Genomic DNA, 25,966 nt, shown 5'->3' with positions numbered 1-25,966 from the left:
TAATGACAATAATAGATTATAATCCACTGATTAAAATACAAATCCATAATTCCACACAAACATAGTTAAACAGAGAGAAGGGAAAGCTTTCACTTCAACAGAATGCCCATGAATAAATGCAGGAGGAAAAATGAAAACAAAAGATTACCATTTGGCAAACATTAAAGTTACTTAGTCAAGGGACATCAATGCGTGATAAGCATAGTAGATGAAACTGGGTTGGGGAACAGTATTTTTACACAGTCTTCAAATATTTCCACACAAATACCTATTAATTACAAACAAAAAAGAAAATTTATAGTGGAGAAACCTAGCAGGCATCATCTTAGTCAAAGGATCAATATTATCATCTGTCATTTGACAAAGATCGTGTGACACCCAGCAGGAGAAAATGAGAAGACATCACTAATGTAATATCCCAAAGATGTACATCCTGAATCTAATCATGTGGAAGTATGGACAAACCCACACTAAGACACAGTCTATAAAATGACTTCAGGAAGATCAAGGGCATCAAACTCAAGGAAAGACTAGGAGCTGCTCCACGTCAAGGTGGGGAGAGAGCCAGGGCAAGTGGGTACCATTCATGATCCCAGATGAGGTCTTTTTGTCACGGAGAACATCACTGAGGTGTTTGGCACAGGCGGTATGGGGTGTCTGGGGGAAGGGTGTGTCGGGATTCTCGCTACTTTTCTGTAAGTCCGAAACTGTTTCAAAATAAAAAATAATTTTTTACAAAAAGAAGCCGTAATATCTTCTCCACTCTCTCTTGCCCCACCCACTAGCAGGATACAGAAGACCTGCTAGGGTCTGAGGTCCCAGGCCCAGGGATAAGAGCTGTAGAAGGGAAAGAGTTCGGGTACCTTAACCCCGAATGCAAGACAGCCAACCCCCCCGACCCCGCAAACTTTCCTGGTCAGGTGCACGACTTTGGACTTTCTATGAGCAATGAACAAACTTCTATTGTCTTTAGCCACTGAGCTGGGAGAGAAGGGACCTTTTCCTGCATTATCCTAACTCATGGGACTTACTCAACAGCCTGCTCTGCTCTCCACTTGAGGTCCCACAGACACCCCAGGGAAACATCTTGTCCCTACACTTGCCAGCCGCTCATCACCATCCTGGCCAGAGACCCAGCACCGCTTGACCCCTCTTCTCTCTCTGCATCGCCCCACATCCAATCAAGCCCACTTCCTGTGTGACGCTGGAGCTTCTCCACACCCACCAGGCCTGCCTCGGCCATCTTCCCCTCACCAGGCCCATTGTCACTGGTTCTCTAGCCTCCGTTCCAATCTTTTCTCCACTAAGCCTGGCAAGACAAATGTGTAGTTCCACAATTCCTTGTCCCAGCCCCTGCTGCCTTCAACCTGGACACCCTCCCTGTTTCCAGCCTATCTGGTAAACACTTAGTCTCCCCTCAGGGTTCAACTCGTGAGTCACGTGGATGAATCCTTGCTTGATCCTCCATCCTTGGGGCCCTTGGACACGGTCTTCCATCTGAACAGGGCAGAAAGGCCCTGCTTGCTCTACCAATCGGGGCAGGGTCGGGGGCACACACCCGTTTCCCCAGCACAGCCTGGGCTCCTTGGCACCCACACATGCTGGAATGAATCCTCTCCCCTCCCACTCACAGCCAAGTCAGACCCCAGCCCTCCTTCGCCACCCGTTAATTCACTGCAGGCTTTCATTCGAGCTATTAAAACATTTGCCCTCTGGCCCCTTTCCTAATCCACACAGAGGAGAATCACTGTCTCCAGAGTGTTCTGTGGTTGCCCAGAGCTGGCACTCAACAAATAGATATTGAAACAAAGTACTCAGAGCAATTCTCTCTGCTTAGATTAGAGCCCCGCCCCATTTCACTCCTGTCCCAGTTGTTCCCAAATTGCATTCAATCTGTCAATGATTTAACAATTATTTCTTGAAGGTTGGTGCACACAAGGCCCTGGGCATGCAATACATGTTCCTGACTTCAGGGGTTGGTCTTAGCTCCTAGGGGCCACCGTGGCCTTGTTCACCTTTGAACTCTCTAACTCCTGTCCATTCCCAGGCCTGGCACAGCTAGGCACCCTGTAAACACCTGCTACCAGGCCAAGACCACTACTTACCCAGGCCTACAAGCCCATCCAGGGCTGACTGGCACTACAACCAGCTACTAGGTCGAGTCTGACACAAGAGTGTCCTGTGAGATCAAACCCCACTGAGTTTACTTCTGTGCCTGGAGCTTTCCTATTCCCCATTCAACTCTTGAAACAAAGAAAGAAAAAAGAATCTGACATATAAGGACCCAGCCTTTGGAGGTCCTGTTTATTCCTGAACCCCAACCAGAGAGCCCAGCAAAACACATTCCACCCCTCCAACCAACCCCACCCCATATCCCTGAGGCCCATTTCACGGGCTGGAAAACTAAGGCACTGTGTCTGAGTGCCCCAGAGGTCAGGGCACCTGACATACGAAAAGCTGGGAGTCCTGGCTTCCAGGGATGCCACTGCTGGTCCACGGAACAGGACGATGCTTTTTCTTGCACCTCTGGTCTTCGGAGCAGAGCCCCTCTGCTGAGGTATTCCGAGGAAGCCCCCGTGCTTTGTCAGCCCCATTCTGACCAAGGGCAGAGAGGAGCCAAGGCCCCAGGGAAGATGCTGTTCCAGGTGGCCAGCGATCATCAGGTGACAGGGGACAGACTCGAGACCAGGACTGGGGCTGTCTTGCAGCCAGCATCTCTGTCAGGACCAGGGCTGTTGTACGGCTGTCCTGAGCTCGCCAGAAGGGAAGGAGCAGAGCTGAGTCTACTGTCGGGGGCAGAGAGAGAAAGCACCTCCAAACGGCCTGCCCGGTAAGAGGTACCCAGAGGCTAAAGAGAAGTTTGGTCCAGACTCCAGAGCTGAGCAAGGTGGGTAGTCAAGGGGAGGCAACTGGGCTCTGGTGGGTCCCGTCTAGATCATGAGGTCACCAGCATCAGCCCTCCCCACGGCATCAAAGGGCTGTTCTCCCCCGCAGAGGGGTGACACGGCTTCAGAGCTTGCTCCGCAGGGCCTCTGCTGGGGACCGCTGCAGCCGCCACACCACCCGCACTGGCTCCGAGGCGCGGTCTAGCTGGCGGAAGCCACCCAAGTCACCTGTCTGGCTGTACTGCTGCAGGGCCGGCTGGAGCACCGTGATGGGGATGCTGAAGTTCAGGTGGGGGTATGTGGCCCCTGTGTTATTATCCCGGGTGTTGCTGGCGACGATGCCTGTTCAGAAGACAGAGAAGAAAAGAGGGTATGAGCAAAGACTCAGGGAAGGGAGGGAGACCCACCTCTATTCTGGAGGCCCTAGGCCTGTGGGGGGGCGGGGGTGCTGAATACCCCTCATATTGACAGACACCAGGCTTCATGTATCGACATAGGCCCCTCACGCCCCAGCCCTCCTTCCTGGCTTTACTTTCTCCCTAACACTATCAGTATCTGACACACTATGTCTCACTTATTTTGTTATTTTTCTCTCCAACTTCTGTTATCTTTCAGCTCCATGAGGGCCGGGCTGCTGTGTTTTATTCATAATCTCCCCAGGACCTGGAAGAGTGCCTGGCATAGCAAGACCTCCACACGTACTTGTTGAGTGAATGAATAAATGCATCAGACTCACACATAAGTTTTGGGTGGCTGGCACAGTGCATGTGTATGAATTTTTTGAAGAAAATTTTAGGCTTACAGCAGTCTTGCCCAAATAGTACAGAGTTCCTGTACATTCAGCACCCAGCTTTTCCTTATGTCACCACACCACATTGATCAAAACCAAGAAATTAAGCTTCGTGAAATGCTATTAACTAAAGCACAGAACTCACTTGGATGGACCAGGGTTTGCACTAATGCTCTTTTTCTGATCCAGGATCCCACGTGGCATTTAGTCATCATGTCTCCTAGGTCTCCTCCTATCTGAGTCACTTCCAGCCTTTATCTTTCACAGCCTTGACACTTTGAAGAGTACAGGGCAGTTATTCCGTAGAATGTCCCTCAATTTGGGTTGACCTGATGTTTTCTCACGATTAAGACTGAGGTGATACGCGTGCCTGGTAGTCCAGTGGTTAAAAATCTGGCTTACAACACGAGGGACACCAGTTCAATCCCTGGTCTGGGAAGATCCCCTATGCTATGGGGTAACTAGGCCCATGTGCTACAACTACTGAGCTTCATTTCTCCAACATTTATTAACAGAAATTCTTCCATAAGGGAAAGCTATCCTTTGGCTCCATTTTTAAATCCATTCAATATTAACTTATATTAGGATAGACTCACGAGTATTCATTCTTTTCATGGGTTACAATGCAATACTACTGCTATTTGTTTTGTTGTTCAAATTGTTCCCACAGGAGCTCCTTCACATCAGCTCTTGGGTTTTTCAACATTTGACATGCTCATCATTTGGTTTTTCTTAGAGTTTCCTTCCTTTCCAGCACCACAAAGCAGCCCTGGAATCAGTCAGTTCCTGGTTCTTTTTACTAGAGAATGACTCTTAGAAACCAAGATCTGGACTCTCGGCACGCTCATTGCCACTGGAATGTCACTGGCTTCGAGCCTCTCTCAGCAGACCGAGATAAGAGACATATGTATACACATATACACACACGCAAACTCATGCATACACACATTTATATTTATCTCTGTATCCACTTATCTGTATACATCTTTTAGAAGGTCGACCAGTATATGGGAGAAAGACAGAATGCAGACTAGGATGAATGTACCTAACTGTATTTCAAATGAATCACATAACCATTCTGAAGGGGAAGGAGCTAATCTAAGAAACTTTGGAAAACAGCCTTTTGACTGGACACTTTAAGGCTAAAGAACGGTACTCACTCAAATACTGTCTTCTAGTTGGTAAATCTGTTTCTCACAGGGATGTGGTTAGGAATTCTGAAAGTACTTCTTTTGCACACTGCAGTTGAAGAAATAAATAAATCTACTGCAGCTAGCAACAGAAAGGCAATGTTTCTCAGTCAGAAATAAGGGAAGGGGAAGGCTTGCATGAACCCTGTGTGCTGGACTGTAGGTGGAGGTATCCATATGGACTCATGGTTGGCTTTTTTTTTAAACAGATTAAAAAAAAAAACAAAACTTGAGTTCACAAAATTTTTAAATCGAAAGATTTAAGAAACACATATTTATTTTAAAAAAAAAGAGTTCACACTTCCTTGTGAAAAACTGTAAAGTCAGCCAGTGTTAGGCCCACATATCTTTGTAATGAGGCAAGAATGTGCTAGAGTTGAGTGGTGTTCACCCCGTTTCTCCTTTGCCCTCCACTCACTGAAGATATTCACTCACTCACTCACTCATTCACTCATTCACTTTACCTGCCCAGCTGGTAGGTTGGGCTTTTGAGTTTGTGACCCTTGGACTCATCAAGATCAAACGATATTAAGTGATTTACCTAAGGTCGTGGAGTGCCTTAGTGGCAGAGAAAGGACTAGAACTCAGATCTCTTCCCTCCAAGCCCAGCATCCATCCTCTCTGACCTCAGAAGCACGACAGTCCAAAAACCTTGGCTAATTACCCCTGGGCATAAGGCCCATCATCTTCCCAGACAGAGCGTGGCTCCCAGGGCTGGCCACTGAGCACTCGTGGGTGGGACTGAGGCTCTGGCCAGGGGAAGGCTGGGAGAGGGCCAAGGAGCTGGTTACCCAGGAGGTCCCCGGAGCAGGCAGAGAAGAGAGGTCCCCCGCTGGAGCCACCATGCACGGCACACGTGGTCTGCAGCATCACTGGTGTGTCATCCACCTGCACCACAGCCGACAGGATGCCTGAGGTCACTGAGGGCCCGCAAGCCTGGCCGAAGACACCGAAGCCCACTACACTGACAGCCTCGCCTGCCAGGGAAGGAAGGAGGGTTAAGCTGGGGAGCCTCCTCCATCTGGCAGGACTCATACACTAGCCAAGCCCCACCCCACCGGTCCTCTCCAAATTTCCAAACCCTGTCTGCCTTTCTAGTTTCTGCTCAGATGCCTGTTGCCTCCATGAGAACTTTCCCCAGGCCCCTACAGAAAGAGGTCAGAACCTCCACTGTATCTGCTCCATCACTTCTCTTCAGCCCTCATTCCCCTTCTGGACTGGGTAGTCACTTTTTAGGATTCCTAGCATCTAGCCAGGGGCTCAATACATGTTTGTGGAATTAACACCCAACTCCTGGGACTAAAAAGTCTATTGATGAAAATAAAACGCTGACAATGACTACAAAATGGCACCACCTTCCTTCACCAAGTGCTTTACAGGCAATATTTCACCCAGTCCTCACAAGACCTAGGAATAAGTAGCATTATCCCCATTTTACAAATGTGGAAACCAAGACAAAGAATATTAAGTTGGCTCTCTAAGGATACAGGGCTAGTAAGTGGCAGAAGAGATGCCAAAGCAGTGAGCTCATAATCCTTGTTACGTTATAACAAATCACATCCACAAACCAAAACATCTGGTACTTCTGTGGCAGCATCACAAGGCCTTTTACTCAGATCATGCCACTGGAGCCTCACAGACCAGCCTGTAGTGTTAAAAGGAGTCCTCAAGGTTCAGCACCTCCACACTACACTGCTGCGGGGCCTCAGGAAAAAGACATGCTTTACCTCTCCCAGAGAATTCCACCTGCCCCCCACCCCCCGCCCCAGCACTGCGGGCATGCTGAGCACAGCAAGGAGGCCTCTAAGAGCAACTCCAGCCAAAGCACTGTAACCAGGATGCAACAAGGTGCCAGCTTGACTCCAGCAGGGGTGAGGAGGAAGCTGACCTGAGGAGCTGGCCCCTGATCTGTAGGCTTGATGTGCCCAACGCTGATTTTCCAAGGTCCTTTCCTGACCAAAGGGACCCTTTGTTCATTACCTTCATGGAAATGCTCAGCAGGCACAGGGACAGGGACACCATCTAGGTCCTCCTCCACGCTCACAACTGCTATGTCATACGGAGACGTCTCCTGGGTGGCAAACACCACGCGTCCCCAGATTATGGCACTCCTGGACTCAAGAGAAACCAAATGGCAGGTTAGCTCTCCCAACTTTTAGCACTGGGAGGAACCAAAACAATGAGTAACAGTAAAAATCATGAACTTGGGACTCAAAAGATTTGGTGTTAGCCCTGGAACATACCCGCAAGCAACTCTGGGCACATCACTTAGCTGTTCTGTGGAATTTCCAAACATGCTTTACAAGTGCAGAGTACCTCTCTATACAGGTTCCTGCACGTTATCATGATCACAGACACCCAGCCCCCAGGGAGCACTGTGGGCCAGGCCTGGTGTTAAGGTTCTATGGACATCAGTTCATTTAGAGCTCAGAGCAGGCCCATGAACTAGACACTGGTATTATCTCCATTTCAGATGGTGCTTTTGAGGCCCAGAGAGGTTGAGTAAATACATCTCACAGTCACACAGTTAGTGGGAGAAGGCAATGGCACCCCACTGCAGTACTCTTGCCTGGAAAATCCCACGGACGGAAGAGCCTGGTGCGCTGCTGTCTGTGGGGTCGCACAGAGTCAGATACGACTGAAGCGACTTAGCAACAGCAGCAGCACCAGCACACAGTTAGTGGGAGGAGCCAGGGCTGATTTTCCCAGGGTTTTCCTTTTCTGCCTCATTTGATACCAACAGTCTTGTCATTTAGTGGGACAGACATGATACAATTTCATCCTCTGGGTCGGTGTTTATACAGATGCTAGCACGTCTATAGCTCTTACTATGTGGCAGTAAGAAGACTTTACATGTCAACTCCTGGGAAAGCAGCTTAGACAGATTAAGCACATTGCCCAAGATCATGCACGGCTGCCTGTTACACACACCGCAGGAGTAGCTTCCAAGAGACCTGGTGGGCTCCCTAGGACCAAGAGTAGGTTGGGGTGGGGGATGGTGGGAGGGGGGAGGAATTGGGGACCACGCTCAGAGGAAAATTCTCAGCATCAGTCTTCCCTATAAAGTCATGGCCACCCTGTTGATTGTCAGAGGGGATTCCTATGGCAAAGCCAGGTTGGGTTAACCTTGGAAGTTCAGTAGAGGCATTTGGGAAGATCTGGACTGAGAAGTTGGGTTGGACCACGTACAGGAGAACAACAAGCATTAACACCAAGGTGCTATAGTGCTTTGCTTTGGCCTAGGTAAAGCACCTGGGATTACAGAAGAAACAGCAAGAACATGCATTAGAAAATCAAGCCAAGAAGCCGAGGCTGCCGACTCCACTGTCAGAGCAAGTGAAAAGTCTAGAAAATCAAGCCAAGAAGCCGAGGCTGCCGACTCCACTGTCAAGAGCAAGTGAAAGTACATGACAGCAAGAGTGCTTTCCTTGCAGAGAGGGGACAAATGACTGTCTGAAGTTCTAAACTGGCGGCCAAGACCACCCCACAACTGTTCAAAATATACCTATTTGCCTGGGCCCCACACTAATACTCTTATTAGGTGGAACCCCATATCTGTCATTCTGATCCAGAAGGGATGTTCTGGTTAAGATCTAAGAGATAAACCAAGTAAGAGTAACAGGCTCCTCTCCTACTCCAGGAGGGTGGCACCCTGGGCCCCTGGCATTTCACTAGGCATTCAGGGGAAAGAAAACAGGGTTAGGAAGACTCCATTCAAGGGCCTCTGGTGTGTGGGTGCAAGGCTAAGACAGGAGTTGCCCAGAAGGAATTCAGACTGGGAATGGGAGCTCAATGATGCTTAGCCAGGGATGCTGAACGCTGCCACAGACCTCGAGTTGCTTGGCATCTTGCCCAAGTCCCATTCACCCTCTGCCAGGAGGCAAAGAACTCCTTACTCTAAGGTTCTGAGTATCAAGGATGAGAGGAGGGTCCCAGGTCCCTACACACAGTGCACCACCAAGGCGTGAGCCTGAGAATAGAAGGCCTCCATAGTCCTCAGGATTATGACCTGAGGCCTGGGATCTAGACCTGACAGCCGGTGAGGAAGTGGAGTGCGGGCAACCTTGCGGGCCTTACTTGGGGGTGGTGGAGCGCACCAGGACCCTCGCCGTTTCCCGAGGGGCCACATGCCGGCAGGTCACCACGAGACGGGGCGCCACGGCCACTCCGGAGCCCCAGACAGAACCACACTCCACCAGCACAGCCGCAGCTGCCCAAGGGGGTCCGGGGTCTCGGTATCTGAGAGGCAGGCCCCACGGGGCCCCCATCTCAGGCGGTAGGAGGGCAGCCAGGGCGGCAGTGTCAGGGTGAAGGCGGTAGAGGGCGGCTCGGGCGACGCTGAGCAGTGGGGCGGCGGCGCAGAGCAGCGTGAGGCCCACCCACTCGCGGGACTTCCAGCAGAGGGGTGCAGCCACCAGCGCCACCAACGCCCCTGCGGGCCGTGACGCGAACACGCCTCCACCCTCCGTGCCTGGCAGGCAGCGGGCATCGGTGAGCAGCAGCGGGCCGGCCGAGTTGCTGAGCACGCCGCGGCTGAGCGTATTGAGAAAGATGTCCGGACAGAAGGCCCCGAACGGGGAGCCGCAAGCCAGGAGCGGTGCGCCCTTGGGCACGTCCCCGAGAGGCGCCACGGCCAATACCGGCCCTCGCTCCTCCGCCTCCTTCTCCGTCTCCGGCCGCACGCGAAGCAGCGCGAACCACCCCAACGCTCTCAGCTGGTCCTCCTCCTCCTCCTCCGACATCTCATCATCCGGTGCAGCGTTTGCGAAGCGCCACTGCTCGGCCTCCTCGCCGCCGAAGAGGTGCGCGAAGTGGCTCCGGAAGGCTGGGCAGCTCAACAGCAGCAGAAGTTCGGCGGGGCGCGGGGGCTGCAGTGGCCGCCCGCGGGGCCGGGCGGGCGGGCCGGTTTCCAGGCCGGCGCAATGGGGCGTGCACAATCCCGGGCGACCCCTCTCCGCGCGGCCTGCCGGAATTGCGGCGGTTGGGCCCCACTGCACGTGCAGGCGCAGGTCGTCGCCGCAACTGTCGCCAGGCAGGAAGGCGGCGCTCGCAGCGGTCAGCGCCCCGCTGCCGGCCCGCAGGAAGGGGGTGAAGATGCCCCCATGGCACAGCACCAGGCCCGGGCGACGGTTCAGGATCACCCCGCTGCAGCTCCACGAGCCTGCCTCGGGCTGCCCTGCCCGGGAGGCGCTCACCACGCAGCCCGCCTGCTCAGCTGCCTTCATGGCGGGCCCCCACTGACGCCCCATGGCCTCCGGGACGGCACACCGAGGGCTTCCCGAAGAGGGAGCGAGCTAGCAACGACCACGACCGGAACCAGCTGACCCCACGTAGCGCCACCCAAACCTGGAAGCAAGAGGCGCAAGCACTGTCCCAGGGCTTCCTCGTCAGGCCGGATTGGCTAAACCCCATTGGCTGGGCAAGGGGCCGAGTTCTGATTGGCTGCTGAGGTTGACCCCGCCTTTCCCCGCCTAGACCGTTCAGGTCACCTGCGCAATGTAAGCGGGAGCTGTAGGACCGGAGGACGAGCCCCGGGAGAGTGACAGGAATATGGCTTTTACCGGGAGATAAGGGCGTGCTGGTCTTTCGGAGCCTAGTCTCGTCTCTGTTCGCTGAGCTGCAGGAAAGGGAATACAAATATGTGCTGACGTGCGTAGACTTGCCCAGTCCCTAACGGGTCCTGTCAGTATCTGCCCAGGTGTAGGAGACATCTGACCTCTGATCCCTGCGATAAGACGGGCAAAGAAGCCGTTCTGTACTTTGAAATTTTGTAAGTAAACCCTACAGCAATCCACTAGGAGATAATAGAGCTCATAGGATACAACTTGAGGGTCTTTCGTTATGCCAAAGACCACACTACCAATCTCATGGAAACTGGATTTGCTCAAAATAAAATTGGCCTTCAAAACTATGATAAACAGTTGTCTAGTTGCTAAGTAGTGTCCAACTTTTTGTGAACCCATGGACTGTAGCCTGCTTGGCTCCTCTCTCCATGGGATTTCCCAGGCAAGAATACTGGAATGGGTATTCTTTTACTTCCCCACCCAGGTCTCTTGCATCTCCTGCGTTGGCAGGCAGATTCTTTACCACTGAGCCACCAGGGAATCCCAGGATAAACAGTAGCCGAAGTCAAAGTTTTAAATTACACAACCCTATAGTTGGCAGTATACACATTTCATATAATGACATTTATACGGTTTAGGGGTTCCTTTTTCTGTAAAATAGATCATGGTTTGTGAGCCATATAGTGTAAATAGATCATGGTTTGTGAGCCATATAGTCTCTGTCTCAAATACTAAGCTCTGCTGCTGTAGCATGCAAAAGCTAAAGGAGTGGGATGGCTGTGTTCCAATAAAATTTAATTCAAAGAGTTCAAATTCTTTATCATTGTAGCATGTCACAAAATTGCACTTTTTTTCCCCTCACAGGTCATACAACAGGCAGCAGGCCAGATCAGGACCGCAAGCTATAGTTTGCCATCCCTGATCTTTTCCAATGAAGTCACCCTGAGGGCAGAGGAATACGAACAAGTGTGTTTTGGATATCCCTGAAGCAGACACCACAAGCTAGACATTTTATGAAGGTCTGTTTATCACACTATCAACTAAAGTACACATTAATTTTAATGAATTATTTTAGTAGATATTTATGTCAGCATTAATGAAAAACATTCAATTACTACATTACATAACCTTTCTAGTCAATTTTTGAATAAATTAATGCTGCTTGGTTTTATCTGCAACACAATACAGGGTAATGTTCAATATTTCCAGTAACACAAACCTGAGAAAGGGAAATGATCCATTATAGTATGAAGCAGTACTGAAATCAGCAGTTTTCCCATAGCAGGTACTGTCTTCTTTTAGTTCTGTGACACAGATGGCTTGATCACAGTAAAATCTGACTATCCAACTTCCCAGAAATTAAGAAAGTGTTTCTTTCTCTTTAGAGTGATGCTCAAGCCTCCAGCATGAACTGTTTGCATCAGGTTTTTCTCTATTTCTATTCTCTCATCACAGTAGAGTCCTGACCCCCTGAGTGCTGGGCTCATTGATTCAGCCTTTAATTTTCATGCTCTGATCTGACTCAAGTAGCACAAATAAATTCATATAAATGTAAAACCCATGCCATCATTTCACAGTATGTTTCAAGCTCAAGATGTCTCCGGTAATTTAATACTCAGTCAAAAACAACCTGCTGCATTTTGCTTCCCATTCTATTTTATCCCAGTACTTAAATTTTATAACCTTATTTGGGTTTTTTAAAATCAAAGCTTCCTACAAGCCTAGTAAATGCTCAAGCATGTTTCGTTACTTTTCCTATTTTGCAAAATGTAACATTTAACTGAATCTTTCCAATTTTATATCAAATGATGAAACACAGCTAAACTGAATCCAGCCCCTACTAGCGTGTTAATATAGGAGATTTTGTACAAAAAGTCTGCCATGTCCATCCTGTTGCAGAAATAACCAATCCTGGGACCACCATTTGTTGCAAGGCTCTCAAACAGTACTAAATGTATTACTTGTAGTGGAATGTGTAAATTGGCCTGGTCTTTCCACACACTCACAGCCTGCATCCCCTCATAGCAAAATTTTTGTCTCTCATATCTGTTGTATGTTCATACTCAGAACAAGCCAATGCAAAAAAGGAGCAAGATAGCAAATTTGTTTTAACTTTTTATTAAAACGCTTAAGATACAGATTGACTCTCTTCTGTAAATGGCTGTTTTATTTTTCCTGAAATAGGACATATACGCACTCTGATAAAACAGAATGAAAAGTCTCAATTCATGGGAGTTCCTGTACAAAGCTCTGATCCTGTTAGGAGCTGAGCTCCTTACAGCAGCTTCTTTCCTCTATTTTATCATAGGAACTGTGTTTTCTGTGGGGCAAGAAACAGACAGGCGCCACTTGATTTTTCAATCCCAGCTCTTTCTCCGGTGGCCAAAATAAACCACTTTCACAAAGAGCTGCCCTGTGTAGAATCCATAGTTTTCTAGCTTGCTAAAAATTGACTAGGGACAAATAGAAAAAAAAAAGAAGAAGAAGAAAACTAACACTGAAGCAATCACACCTCTCCTATCTCTGGATAGAGAAGTGTGGGTTACCTTTAGCCAAAGGAAATCAAAAGTATGCAAGTTAACTACCTAGTTCATTCACCATTAGCTAGATTTGTTCACTTAAGGCTTTAACCCCTTTCCAAACCAGCTATGCTTGCTAATAAATGAAGACTTGCTCTTCCCAGCTTTATGCTTCATTGAGCCTCTGCATTTGGGACCTAGCCGTGAAAAGTATGCTTTCCCAACAGGTCAGTACTGAAGACTAACGAGGCAAAATCCAACTAAAGAAAAATACTCTCACCCCAGGAATGTGTTATCCACACTTTCCATGCTCTCACATTAAAAACAAGAATCCACTGAATTTAGTTCAATTCTCTGCAAATAAGCCTCAACATCACAATTTTCAGTTCTGAGAAAAATATCTCTAATTTTTCATTAAAGAAGATATCCTTCCACATGAAGACCATCTCTTATCCCTTCATCCTTTACTACAAGGGTAAAACATTGGTTAAGATCATGAAAATCCAATTTCACACGTGGCATTAGAGAAGTGGAATGCTATAAAAATAACCCTCATCACACCGCTGTGGACGTAGAGGCTTTTATACCGGTGCTAACTGACAAGAGATGCTGGCTCAAAAGGAACAGCTCAACACACAGTTCTTGGATTAGAATTTCCCCAGGTTATTTCTGAACTGGAGAAAGACAATTTCATAACACCTCCCACCCACCCCCCCAAATCTGGAAAAGTTACAGATGATAACTAACACCAAAAAAAAAAAAAAAAAAATTTGATAACCAATACAAAAAAACAGAGTTCACGACGTCCAATAAAGAAACCAAATTCTGCAAGTGGAATAAATCTTTCCTAGATTCAAACAAATGCTACAATATCAGATGTCGAATTTCTCAACTCACAGAATTAAGAGTCCTTAAGCTGGTAACTTTGTCCTGTGTGACTCTCCTATTGAGAAAAAAATTTCCCCTAGAATTTGCAAAAATGACTGAGACACACCTGTAGTATGTGACATGGGAGATGTTCTCAAATCTTTCATGAGGCGAAAGTCACTTTTTACAACTGAAAATGAAAAAGGTGCTACAGAAAGAAATGAAAGTTTAAAACTGCATAAAAGTAAAGACTGGCTGAAATTGGTAATTTATTGAATGAAGACAGTAACAAAAACCCACGCTAGAACTAACTCCTCCACAATGACCCATCTGCTATCCATACTGGGAGGAGACATGACCGGAGCCCAGCACAGTGGAAAGCAGCCTCGGCTGTGAGGCTGCAGTTCTGCTTTTCTGGTGCTCTGCACACAGGGTGGTGCCACCTACTAAAGGCAGTCAGGGAGACGGGGGAGCCTCTCTCACCAGCCTGCTGTTCACTTAACTCAGCTCTGGACTCCAACGTGTATCTGTGCATAATTTTATGAAATATTTAAATGCCATTCACTAGATTAAAAAAAAAAGAAAAGAAAACTCTGGACCAAGTATATTGTGAACTTAAAAAAAAAGTTATGAGGAGGGTCACCAATTACATTAACAACACTTTCTTTAAAAAATAGAATCACTTTCTTTTGAAATCAACCACAGTGGTGAGACGTGTTTTTCTTTCCAGGTGGCCCGTGATGGCACACAGCTCTACTCGACAAATCCTGCCACCTCCAAGTCCCGGGGTGCTGACCTGCACCAGCACGTGGGGCAGCGTTACCTCCCAACAGTGTGGAGAAGAGCACATGTCACCACTGGGCGATGAGAGAGCAGACAGAGACTCTTGGCTTCTCAACGCCAGACACGGTCGGAGAGCTTTCCTTGTTCTATTAGAAAAGTTCATGAGGAAGCTGTGAATAGGATCAGTCCAGAGAAGTAAAACTCTTTTATTTTCACTGTCCAAACATCAGTCAATATACTGGGAGAGCCAGCGGAAGCCCTCGCCGTATCCTTGCCTCTTGAGCACACTGCACATAAACACTTCCATGGGGCGGGCATTCAGCTCCTTCAGGGTCACATTCCCCTAGGGGAGGCAAAACCAAGATGTTAGCATTTCCTTGTGGAAAAGCTTGCAAGGGTGATGACAAAAATCACTTTCTCCATCCATCAGAAGCAAATCTGAGCAGGGATTAATTACAGAAATGTGGTCAAGGCCACTGGGGTTCATGCTTTCAGTAGAGTCCTGCTCCCAGATTCTCTCACTGTGAAGCACCTTTGCTTTGAACACACGAACTGGTTCATCTGGAAAGCTATGGCAGCAAACCAAGAAAAGCATGTTCTCTTACGGACAAAAGAAGTCCAGGATTTCTTAGAAATAAGAACATTCTTATTAATACAAGCACTCAGAAATATATACGAATGGCAGGTTATGTCAAGAAAATAAAAAATTCAAGTGTGTGTAAAATGGAAAACTAAGTTAATGAAAAAAAGTATTTCTAGAAAGAACTATATAACCAAGAAGAGGCAAGACTAAGGCACCATGCAAAAAAAGTCAGGAAGTTACAGATTCCAGAAAAGCAAATTTTTAAAAATTAAATATATCAAACCTTATGCGGAAGAGACCAGGATTCCAATAAACTAGAGCTTATCTGGATTTTTCTCTCACAAGCATAATTTTCTGCAACAAGATTCTACTGATCTGGAAGATTTGGGTTCTATTCCTGGTTTTATCACTGACTTGCTGTGTAGACCTGAACCAATCACTCTTAGTTTCCTCATCTCCAAATGGGGGTAATAGTCCCACCTCTCTCAGCAGGAGCACAGAGAATAACCCAGTACTCTGAGTTCAATGCTTAGAAAATGATATAAATGAGCACTCTTCATAACCTAAAATTTCCAGTCCAAAAAAATTTCTAGCTAAAGACTCCGTCAAATACCTGAGAAAAACTCTCATTAGAAAACAGGAAAAGAAAGAACATGCTCCAGCCTTCACAGTCTACAGATCACCTCTAGAAAAATAAATGTTAAACCCAGTTACTTTTAAAAGACAAGTAAAATCTAGATTGTGAAACATGAATGTTTCAAAAGCTGTGAGCTGCCTTTATAATGTATCTGCTGAAGATTTTTTCTCTTACCTTTCCTGTGGTCTGTCCATAAAGCCCAAATATCTCACGGAGTTTTTCTTCACTGATTGCATCTGTTCTGTCAATTTTGTTACCCAAGATAAGGATTGGCACGTTGGATATTGTCTCATCTGTCATTAAAGCCTAAAGCCAAGATTTAAAAAAAGAGCTGGGTGAGGAATCTATAAAAGCCCACCAGACAATGAAGATAATTTTGCCTTTCACTTGTCTACAAGGTACCAAATGCAGAGTGAATATCTGATCATATTTATACTTGAGTGATTAACTAAAAGTTAATCCTGACATTATATAACACCCTTATTTTTAGGCGAAAAGCCCCTAAAAATTACCTTGACATTAAAGATTCCCCAAAAGCTTCAAAACAATTATAATGTAAAGTTGTGTCTATCTGTAAAGCAGCAGAACCTTAACTCTGAGCTAAATCACTCAACCACAGACCATCCTCAGCTCTCCATTGAGCACTGTCCAGGAAGAACAAAGCTCTGGCTACAGAGCCTCAAAGATGACTACAGGAAACCGCAAGTATTCACTAGATGCTCCCTGTGTGCAACATACTATCCCCAACAATGACAGGAAGACAAAAGAAAGGTAAGACACATCCCTGGCTCAAGAAATCCTCACTCTATGCTCATCTCTCAATAAAGCAAGGCAAGTGGATGATTAACTGTCACAATGAATAGGAAGAGAATACAAATACTAAAAGACATTCATGAAAATAAAACAGTGACATGGACTTAAGCAAAGTCTTAACAAAGATGTGGAAACTAAACTGGACTCTGAAGGAGGGGCAGGGTTTGGATAGGCAGAACCCAAACAATGAAGAAGATAAGCAATGGCTTTACAGTAGGAAGAGTTCATAAAGCCATATGGAGTATCACCTGGCTGGATTAAAGCATTTATGTTGATGTGTCTTGACACAGTAAATGAGTTGCGATGGTATGACAAATATTATGGTGCCAGTCTGAGAAGTTAGCTTGCAATAGACCCTGAATCCAGGAATTATTAGATAGAATCTATACTTCCAGCACAATGAATTCTCAAATAGTATCGATCTGTGGTGCTCAGGTAAGGGATGATGATCTAGCTTAAGATAGCAGCACACACCGAATAGTGCAGCAAGCATTCTGGAGAAAGAAGTGAAGAGACTGATGTCTAAATGATAAGACAGACAACACAGGAGTTGAAGGTGGCAAAGATTTCAAGCCTAGGAATCTATTTCACTGACAGGAAGAGCTAGGAAAGGAGGGCAGAATTAAAAGGATAAAGGGAAACCTACTATGAACATCTCAAGTACCAAGAAATGTTAGACAAAATCAGAGTAAGGATGTTATTCATTCATTAAATAGTAACAAAGTGCATATTATATGCCCAAGGCTTTACTAGATATGGGGGTTTCACAAAGAAATAAGACAAGATCCCTACATCTAAGTTCCAGTGGGAGAGACCTAATAAAATCAGTAAAAACAACAGATGCTGGTAAGCTGGAGAGTCTAACAGTCTGAGAGGTCAAAGAAGGCGTCTCAGAAACAGTCATACCTAAATTCTTGGATCTCTTAAAGGACATTTAGAAATCTGCGAGCAAAAGCGGGGAAGGGTCAGGTGAGAAAACCAGGCGGAGACAGTTACTTCTGGATATTCAAGAGAGGGCAAGTTGTTGACTATGTTTGGAATGTAGTTCAAGGTAGGCAACAGAAAAGCTGGAGAAATAAACAGAAGAAAGATTATGAAAGAACTTATGTGCTATGCGAAAGAGCTGTAGATTTTATCCCCAAACTGGTAAGAGATCTACTCAAGAATATTAAGGAGGGCAAAGACAAGTAGTATGTGGCAAGGTGGTGGTGAAATCTATAGTAATTCACTGCATGTCCGGGTACAGGATGGGGAAGACGAATAGTTCCATTCTGGGAGGACAGAATTGGTAGGCAGAGTTTCTAATAAGTAGCACTATGTATGAAGTTGGAGCTCAAGAGAGAGTCAAATAACAGAAACCCATTTGGGGGTCACTGGCATGATGGGTTGCAGATGAAAGAATGAGAGAAGCCTGGACCAGCCTGGGAAAAAGTACAGATCCTGGGGAGCACCAAGATTTAAGGGCTAAGCAGGAGAACGGGTGCTTGTGCCAAGAGTCAGAGAAGTATCAGCCAGAGAAAACACCAAAACCAAGAATGTAAAGGGGAGTTTACAGAGAGAGAATGACGAGTGCCAAGGGGTCAAGTAAGGGGAGCATCTTAAGACTACAGCTTCAGATTCAACAAACATACTTACACCAGAAGAGAGGTTCAAACTGCCAGGAACAAGAATGCAGAGAGTTATAAATCAGAGAGAAAGAAGAGGCAGAGTGACACAGTATGGATTACAAAGGCGGTACAGAAATATCAAGACAAGAAAAATGGAATGTTGACAAAGGAAAAAATCTGACACGAGTCCTAGTTAGTATCAAACAATGCATGTGACCAAAACTGAGGACAGAACAGCCTGTTAAGGTCTGGGAAGTCACTCAGTGCCAAAGGTTGGGCAGGTACAACCTGAGAGCACAGATTCAAAAATGCAAAGAACTCTAATATCTCCTTTAAGGTTTCACTATGCCAACACATCATAAAGAGTGAACATATGTGATGCATGAAAGGGAAAGACATTAATTATGCTGGGAAAGCAGACATTAACTGCGGAATGTCCTGAGCAAACTGCACATAGAATCACCCTATGATAAATGTAAGCAAAGTTAATTTACTTGCGTTCAAGCCAAGTTTCCTCAGAACATTGAAAAATAATGTTTTTTATTTCAAAATACTTTCTTCCTATAGCTAGGACTTTTACCAAATGTTACCTGGAATGATTAAGTACTGGCACTACTAAGTTGTATTTCTTAGAAGAAACAAGAGGCCAAGAAAAGAAAAAGAAAATATAAACATACGTTAAGCTCAACTTTGGATTCCATAAGTCGAGGATGATCTGCACAGTCCACCAGAAAGACAATCCCATTAATTGCTGGGAGGTAATTTTTCCAAACCCGACGTGCTAAAAGACAAAGTTTGCAGTTGCCTCAATTTAAAAACATATATGCTGAATATGAATAACCTAATGGTCTATGTGTAAGCAAATTCTGGCCAGGTTTCAATAGCATTAAACTCTGTACAGATTCTCCAAGTCCTAGCCAGTATTAAGTCAAAACAGAGGACAAATAAACTGATGGTCCATGAACTGAATCTGATTTATTTAAATACTAAAATCAGGGTTTTCTGCCTGATTTTCTCAAAAAGTACAACATCTGGCAATCCCATGCCTATCAGTCCACATATACTGCGTGGATAATAATCAGCGGGACTGAGTGGTGGCTGCCCCTTTACATGCGGCTTCAGATCTTCAGTCTGTCAAAGTTTCCACCACTTCCTACTGTCTCATTTCCAATTTCACTCACTTAAAGGACCTACCTCACCCTGGAGCCATTTTAGTTTGCAAATTCTGAGTTACAGTATCAGGATGCAGATTATTTATCCATATAACTCTAGTCCCAAGTTAGTTCCTAACTAACCAATTTGTAAGCGTACTGACACTTTCATCCACTCAGCCCACAGGGAGACAGACCTTACCAGGTGGTTGACGTTTCCAGGCCAATTACCTCAGTCTCCTAATTTAACCCAGTGTGCCTTATAAATTTCAATTTTTGGTTTATAACATGATGTGACAATGATCTGGGAAGCAGTGCTTTAACTGTATTATAATTTCTAACCTATTCATTTCTATGGGATGATTAAGGAAGCACTTCTACATCAGACATTTAACAGTGGTCACCTCTGAAGAGCAGGACTGGGAAGGAGAAGTTGGGGAAATTTCACTTTTACCTTTCAGATTTGTATACTCATCATATACTGAATTTGCTACATTAATCCTGGACTACTTTTATAAGTTAAATTTTTAAGTTATACCAAAAAACAAAACAAAACAAAACCCTCCAAATAGATAGCATCTCAGTAATTTGTGTAAAATGTAGCAAGGTTATTATGGAAAAAATGTTTCTGTTAAGTACATTTTCCTCAAACAAAACTATGGACAAATCTTTCTTTATAATGGGGTTATATCCCAATAAATCTACTGTTAAGTTGAAAATCTCCTAAGTCAAAATGTATTTGATAAACCTTCCAAATATAGCTTAACCTAGCCTACCTTAAAAGTGCTCAGAACACTTATATCAGCTTACAGTTGGGCAAAATCATCTAATACAAAGCCTATTTTATAATGTTTTGACTCTCTCATGTAATTCATTGAATACTGTATGATTGTATGAAATACTGTATGAAAAAAAGCATGGTGCATGGGCACAGAATGATTTTAAGTGTATCAGTTGTTTACTCTCGGGATCTCATGGCTGACCGGGGAGCTGCCCAGCATGACGAAAGGCTGTTTTATCATAAAGTCAAAAATCTTAAGTTAAATCATTGTTAAGTTGGAGACCATCTGTACATAAATTAATTTCCTTTTCTACTCTTATCAAAATCTGAAAGCTAAATTTATCACACCAAATAATATACAATTCCCAATTCAGGTATCTAAAAACACCTCCTCCTTCTGCATTCTCCAGATGGTCTCAGTTCAGCTTACAACTATTTTATCTCTGAATTTAAATCTGTAAGTGGTTACAGATACTTCTGAAAGAAGCAGAAAAGATACCATGCTCTGTTCTCTACCCGAATGAAAACGATACAAGTTTATTATAGGAAAAAAAGAAACCAGCCCTCCATCAATACATAGCCATTGCTAATGTTTCTGTACATGTTCTTTCAATCACTTCTGTATAGGTATTTTATGTGCTGATGATTTTACATATATGATTTTGTAGGATATAAATATTACATGAATAAAGTAAGTGTAATGTTAATGAAATCACTGACTATAAAGTCATGCCAAACATAAAGTGGGCATCCATCAGATAAAGATGCCCCAAATTCTGCATAAACACCAGATAGGAATCTGGGAACCAAGTGGACATAGGCTGAGTAAGGCACAAAACACTGAGGAGAACAAGGCAGAAGAAAATGTTCCACCAACTGCCCCAAATGGGGAGAATACACAAAATATCAGTTCAGATCAAAGTCATCACAAATAGTCACTCTACTATCTTTGCAACTCTTGACAAATTTTAAATGACTTAAAATTACAAATAATTTCCTACATACACTCCACTGAATAAATGATAAAAAAGAGACATGACTAAATTCAACACGTGATACTGTACTGGATCTTGTTTAAAAGAGAGGAAAAATGTTTAAAGGAGCTTACCAGAACAAATGACCAAAAAAGGCAGTATACACTATAGAGTAGATAAATAAAACTTTCTGGGTTTGACAATTATTATGATTACGTAAGGGAATATTCATGTTATTAGAAAGCAATTTCAAAGACTCTGCTTTGAAAAAGGGGAACAAAATGATCCAGAAGCCAACATCACCCTTCCACTGAATCATCTCTTACCTTGTTCATGCCCACCAAGATCAAAAGTTGTAAAAGTCATTCCAGCAATTGTCAGCTCTTCTGATGCTGAAAAATAAAGGGAGGAAATAAACTTCTCCATCCAACAAGGCCAAGCTACCAAAATTATAATCCAATCCAAACATAAAACCCAATGAAGCTTTCACTTTGTGAAGAAAAGGATACAAGGGTGAAAATACCCTTCAGTTATTTTAAAAAGCCAAGTCTCTTTTTCTCCAAAGTGTTTGCTACTCCTTAGAAGTAGATATGGGAGATGTGTCCCATGGCAGGACTAGTAAGAACAGACAGTGACAAAGTTCCAGAGGTCTTTAGGTTCATGGGTATTTGATTTGAGCGTATCCTATAGAGAATTTTTTATCAAGTTTTTTGGGGCTTCAGTAAATAAAAGAACTGCATCAATTGGAGATCCATCCTCCAACCCTGACACTGACCCTCAAATAACAAAAGGTCACCAGGTATTTTCAAACCTACTTGGATGTAATGTTGGAACATGCTGGCCCAGTCTGTCATCTTTGAGCATGTGTAGAAGAGTGGTTTTGCCTGCATTGTCCAAACCCAAGAATACAAGTTTTCCAGATTTCTTGTAGAGTCCTTAAAAAGAAAATAATAATAATAGCATAATTAGCTTCTACACAGCAAAATCTACCTATATTTAAATTGTTTCAGGAAATGCGCAGCATTTGAAATGTGTATTTCAAGGAAACGGCTTTACCTAGGAACTGGAGCACACTGCTGAAGCCATTGTAGATCCACTCAAAGATGAAAGACATTATTAACGCTTACTCCCTGTACAAAATAGGAAAGCAGCAGACATCAGCCTTCTCAATGCTGGTACATTTCTAGAGACGTTACCTCTCATTTGCTGGCCCTCATGCATGGTTCCAGCCCCATGTTTTTGGATCTAAAAATCAAAGGATTTTGCAGCCTGGAGGGAAGTCTCTGGGGTACTCAGATCTGCATAGACTCCTGATTTTCTATCAGTTTCCAATCTATGATACACAGAGGACTAGGCGTTAAAGATACACTTTCCTTTCACTGTATGATTCACTTCTCCAGGCACCTGCTCATTCACATTCCCTAGATACACCACAGCTGTCTGCCAGTTAGCAAAACTTCTAGGAAATCACCCTCATCAATAATCTGGACCAAAATGTCACACTGATGTGCTAACTAGAAAACAAGAATAAAAGGCACATTAACCTGAATGAAAAGCATATTAACCCATTCTTGTAAACAACTCCAAAAAACAAGCTCGCTAAAATCCTACTAGCTGGCACAATTTGCACTGCTCCATTTACCAATTCTATCTCTTCTTAAACAGTATCGTTTAACCTCTTTTATAGATATGTCTCAAGTTAGAAAAAGATGACAGCACTATGTTGGAGAGCCATGAAGAGATAAGACAGTCCAATCATAATGTGAATAATTAAGACCCACCTAACCCATTTTACAAATATGGACTTTCTTAAAATAAGAAAATTCATTCAGGATATAGAGGTAGGCTCCTACCCAAGTACATACCTCAATACTGATATTAACATCACTTTTTCTACTGTTTCCCATAAGGCTAGACAAAACAAAAGATGACCCAAAGCTACTAAAAGGTATACATATACTGGGAATAAGCAAGAGGACCTCTAAATGTAACAGTAATAGAATCTAGAGCCAATGGTGGGTGTTTAGTTTTCTCAGAGTCAGCATTTCCTGATCACACTGCATTTTTGCCTCAGCACCTCAGATTTGGTGCAGAAAAAAGAATGATCCCCCACTTTCACTGCTCTCCAACAGCAAGAACACCTGAACGCCAAGGTTTTATACTAGTTGTGGCCAACTGTTATCAAACAAATTTCCTGAAGTTTTATATATTTTTTTAAAGTAAAGGTTTACTGTAAAAGGGTTAGCTACAAAAACCTACCTATATTCATTTAAAGAATGAGACAGCATATGTTAATTTTCTTTTTCATCCAATTACTGTTTTTGGTTTGGTTTTCTTTATCAGGCCTGGGGCCTGACCTGAAAACTTTCAGGACTGCTTAGTGCTTACCTGCTATGGCTTACCATAGGTGGGTCAAAAGAAGCTTGGGAGTTTGGGTGGGGGTGGAGACTGAGGGAAAAGCTTTTATACAAAGATATTAAATAAGGATTTTTTTGCCTTCTTCAGCAACATCAAAATATATTTTGGTAGAAAAACCAAATTTAGTATGAAGTCCAATGATTTAAATACACTTACAAAGTTCCTGTGCTTAAGTTTCCACTGTTGGTAAGTAAAAGAACAACATGCCTCTCCTCAGCAATCCTACAAACCAGTCATCCTTCCCTGTTTTCTTTCTCTACCACTTGAAGAAGCACGTCTCACCTTTAGAAAGCATGTCTCGTTAAGGTCACTCCCACTGATTTCAACTTTAAAACCCAACACATATATTCATTTGTACTACACTGGTTTGCAGTCAGTACTTTACAGACATTTTGTAAAGTTTTACCACATCATTATAGAAGTGTTCCCAACTAGATAAATTCTCTGGAGGTGACAGAATGGCAGAAAATCTCATTTTAAGGAATGTTTCATAATTAACTGAACTACTTTAACTTTCCAGTTTATTTTCCCTTGATATCCCCGTTTGGAAAATCCTATAATTCTTCCCTCCAAAATGAAGGTGATGTTAAAAAATAATAAAACCCCTTACTGGACCCAAAGAACCTCACAGTAGTGCTACCCAAAGAGGAAATGGCTCTGATGGTGCCTCCATCCTTGAGATCTTAGGCTTTGCACCCTCCAGTGAGTAGTTTTTCAGTTTATAAGGTGCCCGTACATACATCTCATTTCAGCCTCACATTAACCCTAGGAGGTAGGGATCCCTGGCTTCATTTAACAAGATGAGGGCGCTGATGGTCCCAGATTAGTTAGCTTAACCAAGAGAGCTCAGCTGAAAAGGTAACAATGCAAAGACTCAAACCCTCCTCTTTTAATGCCAAAGTCAAAGCCCTTCCTTTTAATATCACATAAAATTCCAATGCAAATCACAAAACTGCTTAAAAAAAAAACTTTTTTAAACCATCAATTACACCTATGATAATCCAATGTTTTCATCCTTATAACTCATCACAACTTTTAAACCGTAAGTTAAATAACTAGCACTTTATTTCTTTTCTAGCCTTGACCCACTTTACCACCTTATGGCATCTTATGGCAAATTAACTTAAGGGCTCTAACCACCAACAAAAGCACTGCCAACGTACCTAAAATTTGCAAATTTAAGGATGGATGATTCAAATAAATAAAGAGCACTAGACTGACGATCGGTCAATAAAAAACCTATGCATCACTTATATTGCACATACTCGTTATTTATATATGCTCCGAGCAACTTTAAGACACTATTTCAGACAGATGTGGGATAGCAAGCAGCTGGCTTTTGGCTAGGAAACTCTGCTTAGCGGCAGGGTAAATGTCAAAGGTCAGCTCCACTGCAAAACTCTGTAAAGCCACATCACAACCTAAACAGATGTACCGAAATAAAAGAGAAAGGACAAGAACAAGGGAGAACACTAACCGAGATATTTTCCCATGCACTGAAGAGAGGGAAAAGGGGGGAGGCAGAAGAAAACACGGGGTTCAACCCAGGACAGCAGATGATAATATACTGAAGTGGGGGTGGGGAGAGCCCTGGACTAGGAGCCAGGATATCTAGTTCGAACGGTCACACTTGCTATCTGCGGGGTCTTGAGCAATTCACTATGCCTCTACAGGCCTTAATCTCTGTAAAAACAAGGATAATTATCAAGGCTTCAATCCACCCCACCGAGGGCTGAGAATCATCCGAGACAGGGGATGTGAAGCCGATTCGTAAACCGGGACGCACAGTAAAGACAGGAAAACTGGTATCCTGCCCAACAGCTGCCAAGACCCCCGAAAGAAATGCGGATGGACCCGATAACCGTGAGGCCGGCAGGGAACCGAGCAGACCCGGCCAAGCCGGCCCGTCCCCGCCCAGAACAAGCCCCGCGGCCCCACAGAACCGCCTGCGTGTCACTTCCTCCCCCAACCTCGCCTGCGCCGCCCTCCACCCAGACCCTCCCTGCCCGCCACCTTCGCGCCTCCAGCCCCAGCTCCCGCCTTCGCCGGGGCCCCCTGACTCACGGCCCAAGGGGTTCCTCCGGCGGCAGCAGGCGGCTTGGACCCTCCCTCAGAGCACAGAGCCCAGCAGCACCCGGGACCGCCAGCTACTCGCCGGATATACGTAACACCCCCCTCCCCGGAACTTCCGGGCGCGTGCTCGGCCCCACCCCCTCGTACCGTCACGGCGCTTGGCCATCCGGTGCCGCCCTACCAGCGACTGTGGCCGCAGAGGGGCGGGCCTCGGCGTGACGAGTCGCTCTGGGGCGGCCTCTACCTCTTGTAGGGAGCTCGGGATACGCGAGACGTGGCAGCGCTGCAGCCCAATGGGTGGGGTAGGGTTCTGGAGTCTAGCAGCGAAACT

At 44.9% G+C, this 25,966-nt stretch overlaps 2 protein-coding genes and 1 long non-coding RNA gene across 4 annotated transcripts; 1 reads left to right on the top strand and 2 right to left on the bottom strand.

Annotated features, from left to right (window-relative positions):
- TYSND1 (trypsin domain containing 1) lies at positions 1 to 10,784 on the bottom strand. Of its 2 annotated transcripts, XM_018042339.1 has the most exons (4): positions 8,943 to 10,776; positions 6,846 to 6,976; positions 5,657 to 5,842; positions 1 to 3,227 (listed from the first exon to the last, which is right to left on the bottom strand). In XM_018042339.1, exons 1-4 carry the CDS (start codon positions 10,112 to 10,114, stop codon positions 3,010 to 3,012), a joined length of 1,707 nt encoding a protein of 568 aa, XP_017897828.1. In that variant the 5' UTR covers positions 10,115 to 10,776; the 3' UTR covers positions 1 to 3,009. The 2 variants fall into 2 exon arrangements, with proteins under 2 accessions (XP_017897828.1, XP_017897829.1); XM_018042340.1 differs by lacking the exon at positions 5,657 to 5,842 and having other exon boundaries at positions 8,943 to 10,784.
- LOC108634144 lies at positions 10,550 to 12,924 on the top strand. The gene is made up of 2 exons (XR_001917396.1): positions 10,550 to 10,635; positions 11,294 to 12,924. It is a non-coding gene; the product is annotated as an uncharacterized LOC108634144 (long non-coding RNA).
- Positions 12,532 to 25,743, bottom strand: SAR1A (secretion associated Ras related GTPase 1A). The gene is made up of 7 exons (XM_018042341.1): positions 25,627 to 25,743; positions 22,201 to 22,274; positions 21,960 to 22,079; positions 21,471 to 21,536; positions 18,916 to 19,019; positions 15,993 to 16,124; positions 12,532 to 14,941 (listed from the first exon to the last, which is right to left on the bottom strand). Exons 2-7 carry the CDS (start codon positions 22,256 to 22,258, stop codon positions 14,825 to 14,827), a joined length of 597 nt encoding a protein of 198 aa, XP_017897830.1. The 5' UTR covers positions 22,259 to 22,274; positions 25,627 to 25,743; the 3' UTR covers positions 12,532 to 14,824.

The sequence above is a fragment of the Capra hircus genome, chromosome 28, assembly GCF_001704415.2.
Source record: "Capra hircus breed San Clemente chromosome 28, ASM170441v1, whole genome shotgun sequence".
Lineage (NCBI taxonomy): Eukaryota > Metazoa > Chordata > Mammalia > Artiodactyla > Bovidae > Capra > Capra hircus.
This window is presented reverse-complemented; position numbering and strand designations above follow the sequence as displayed.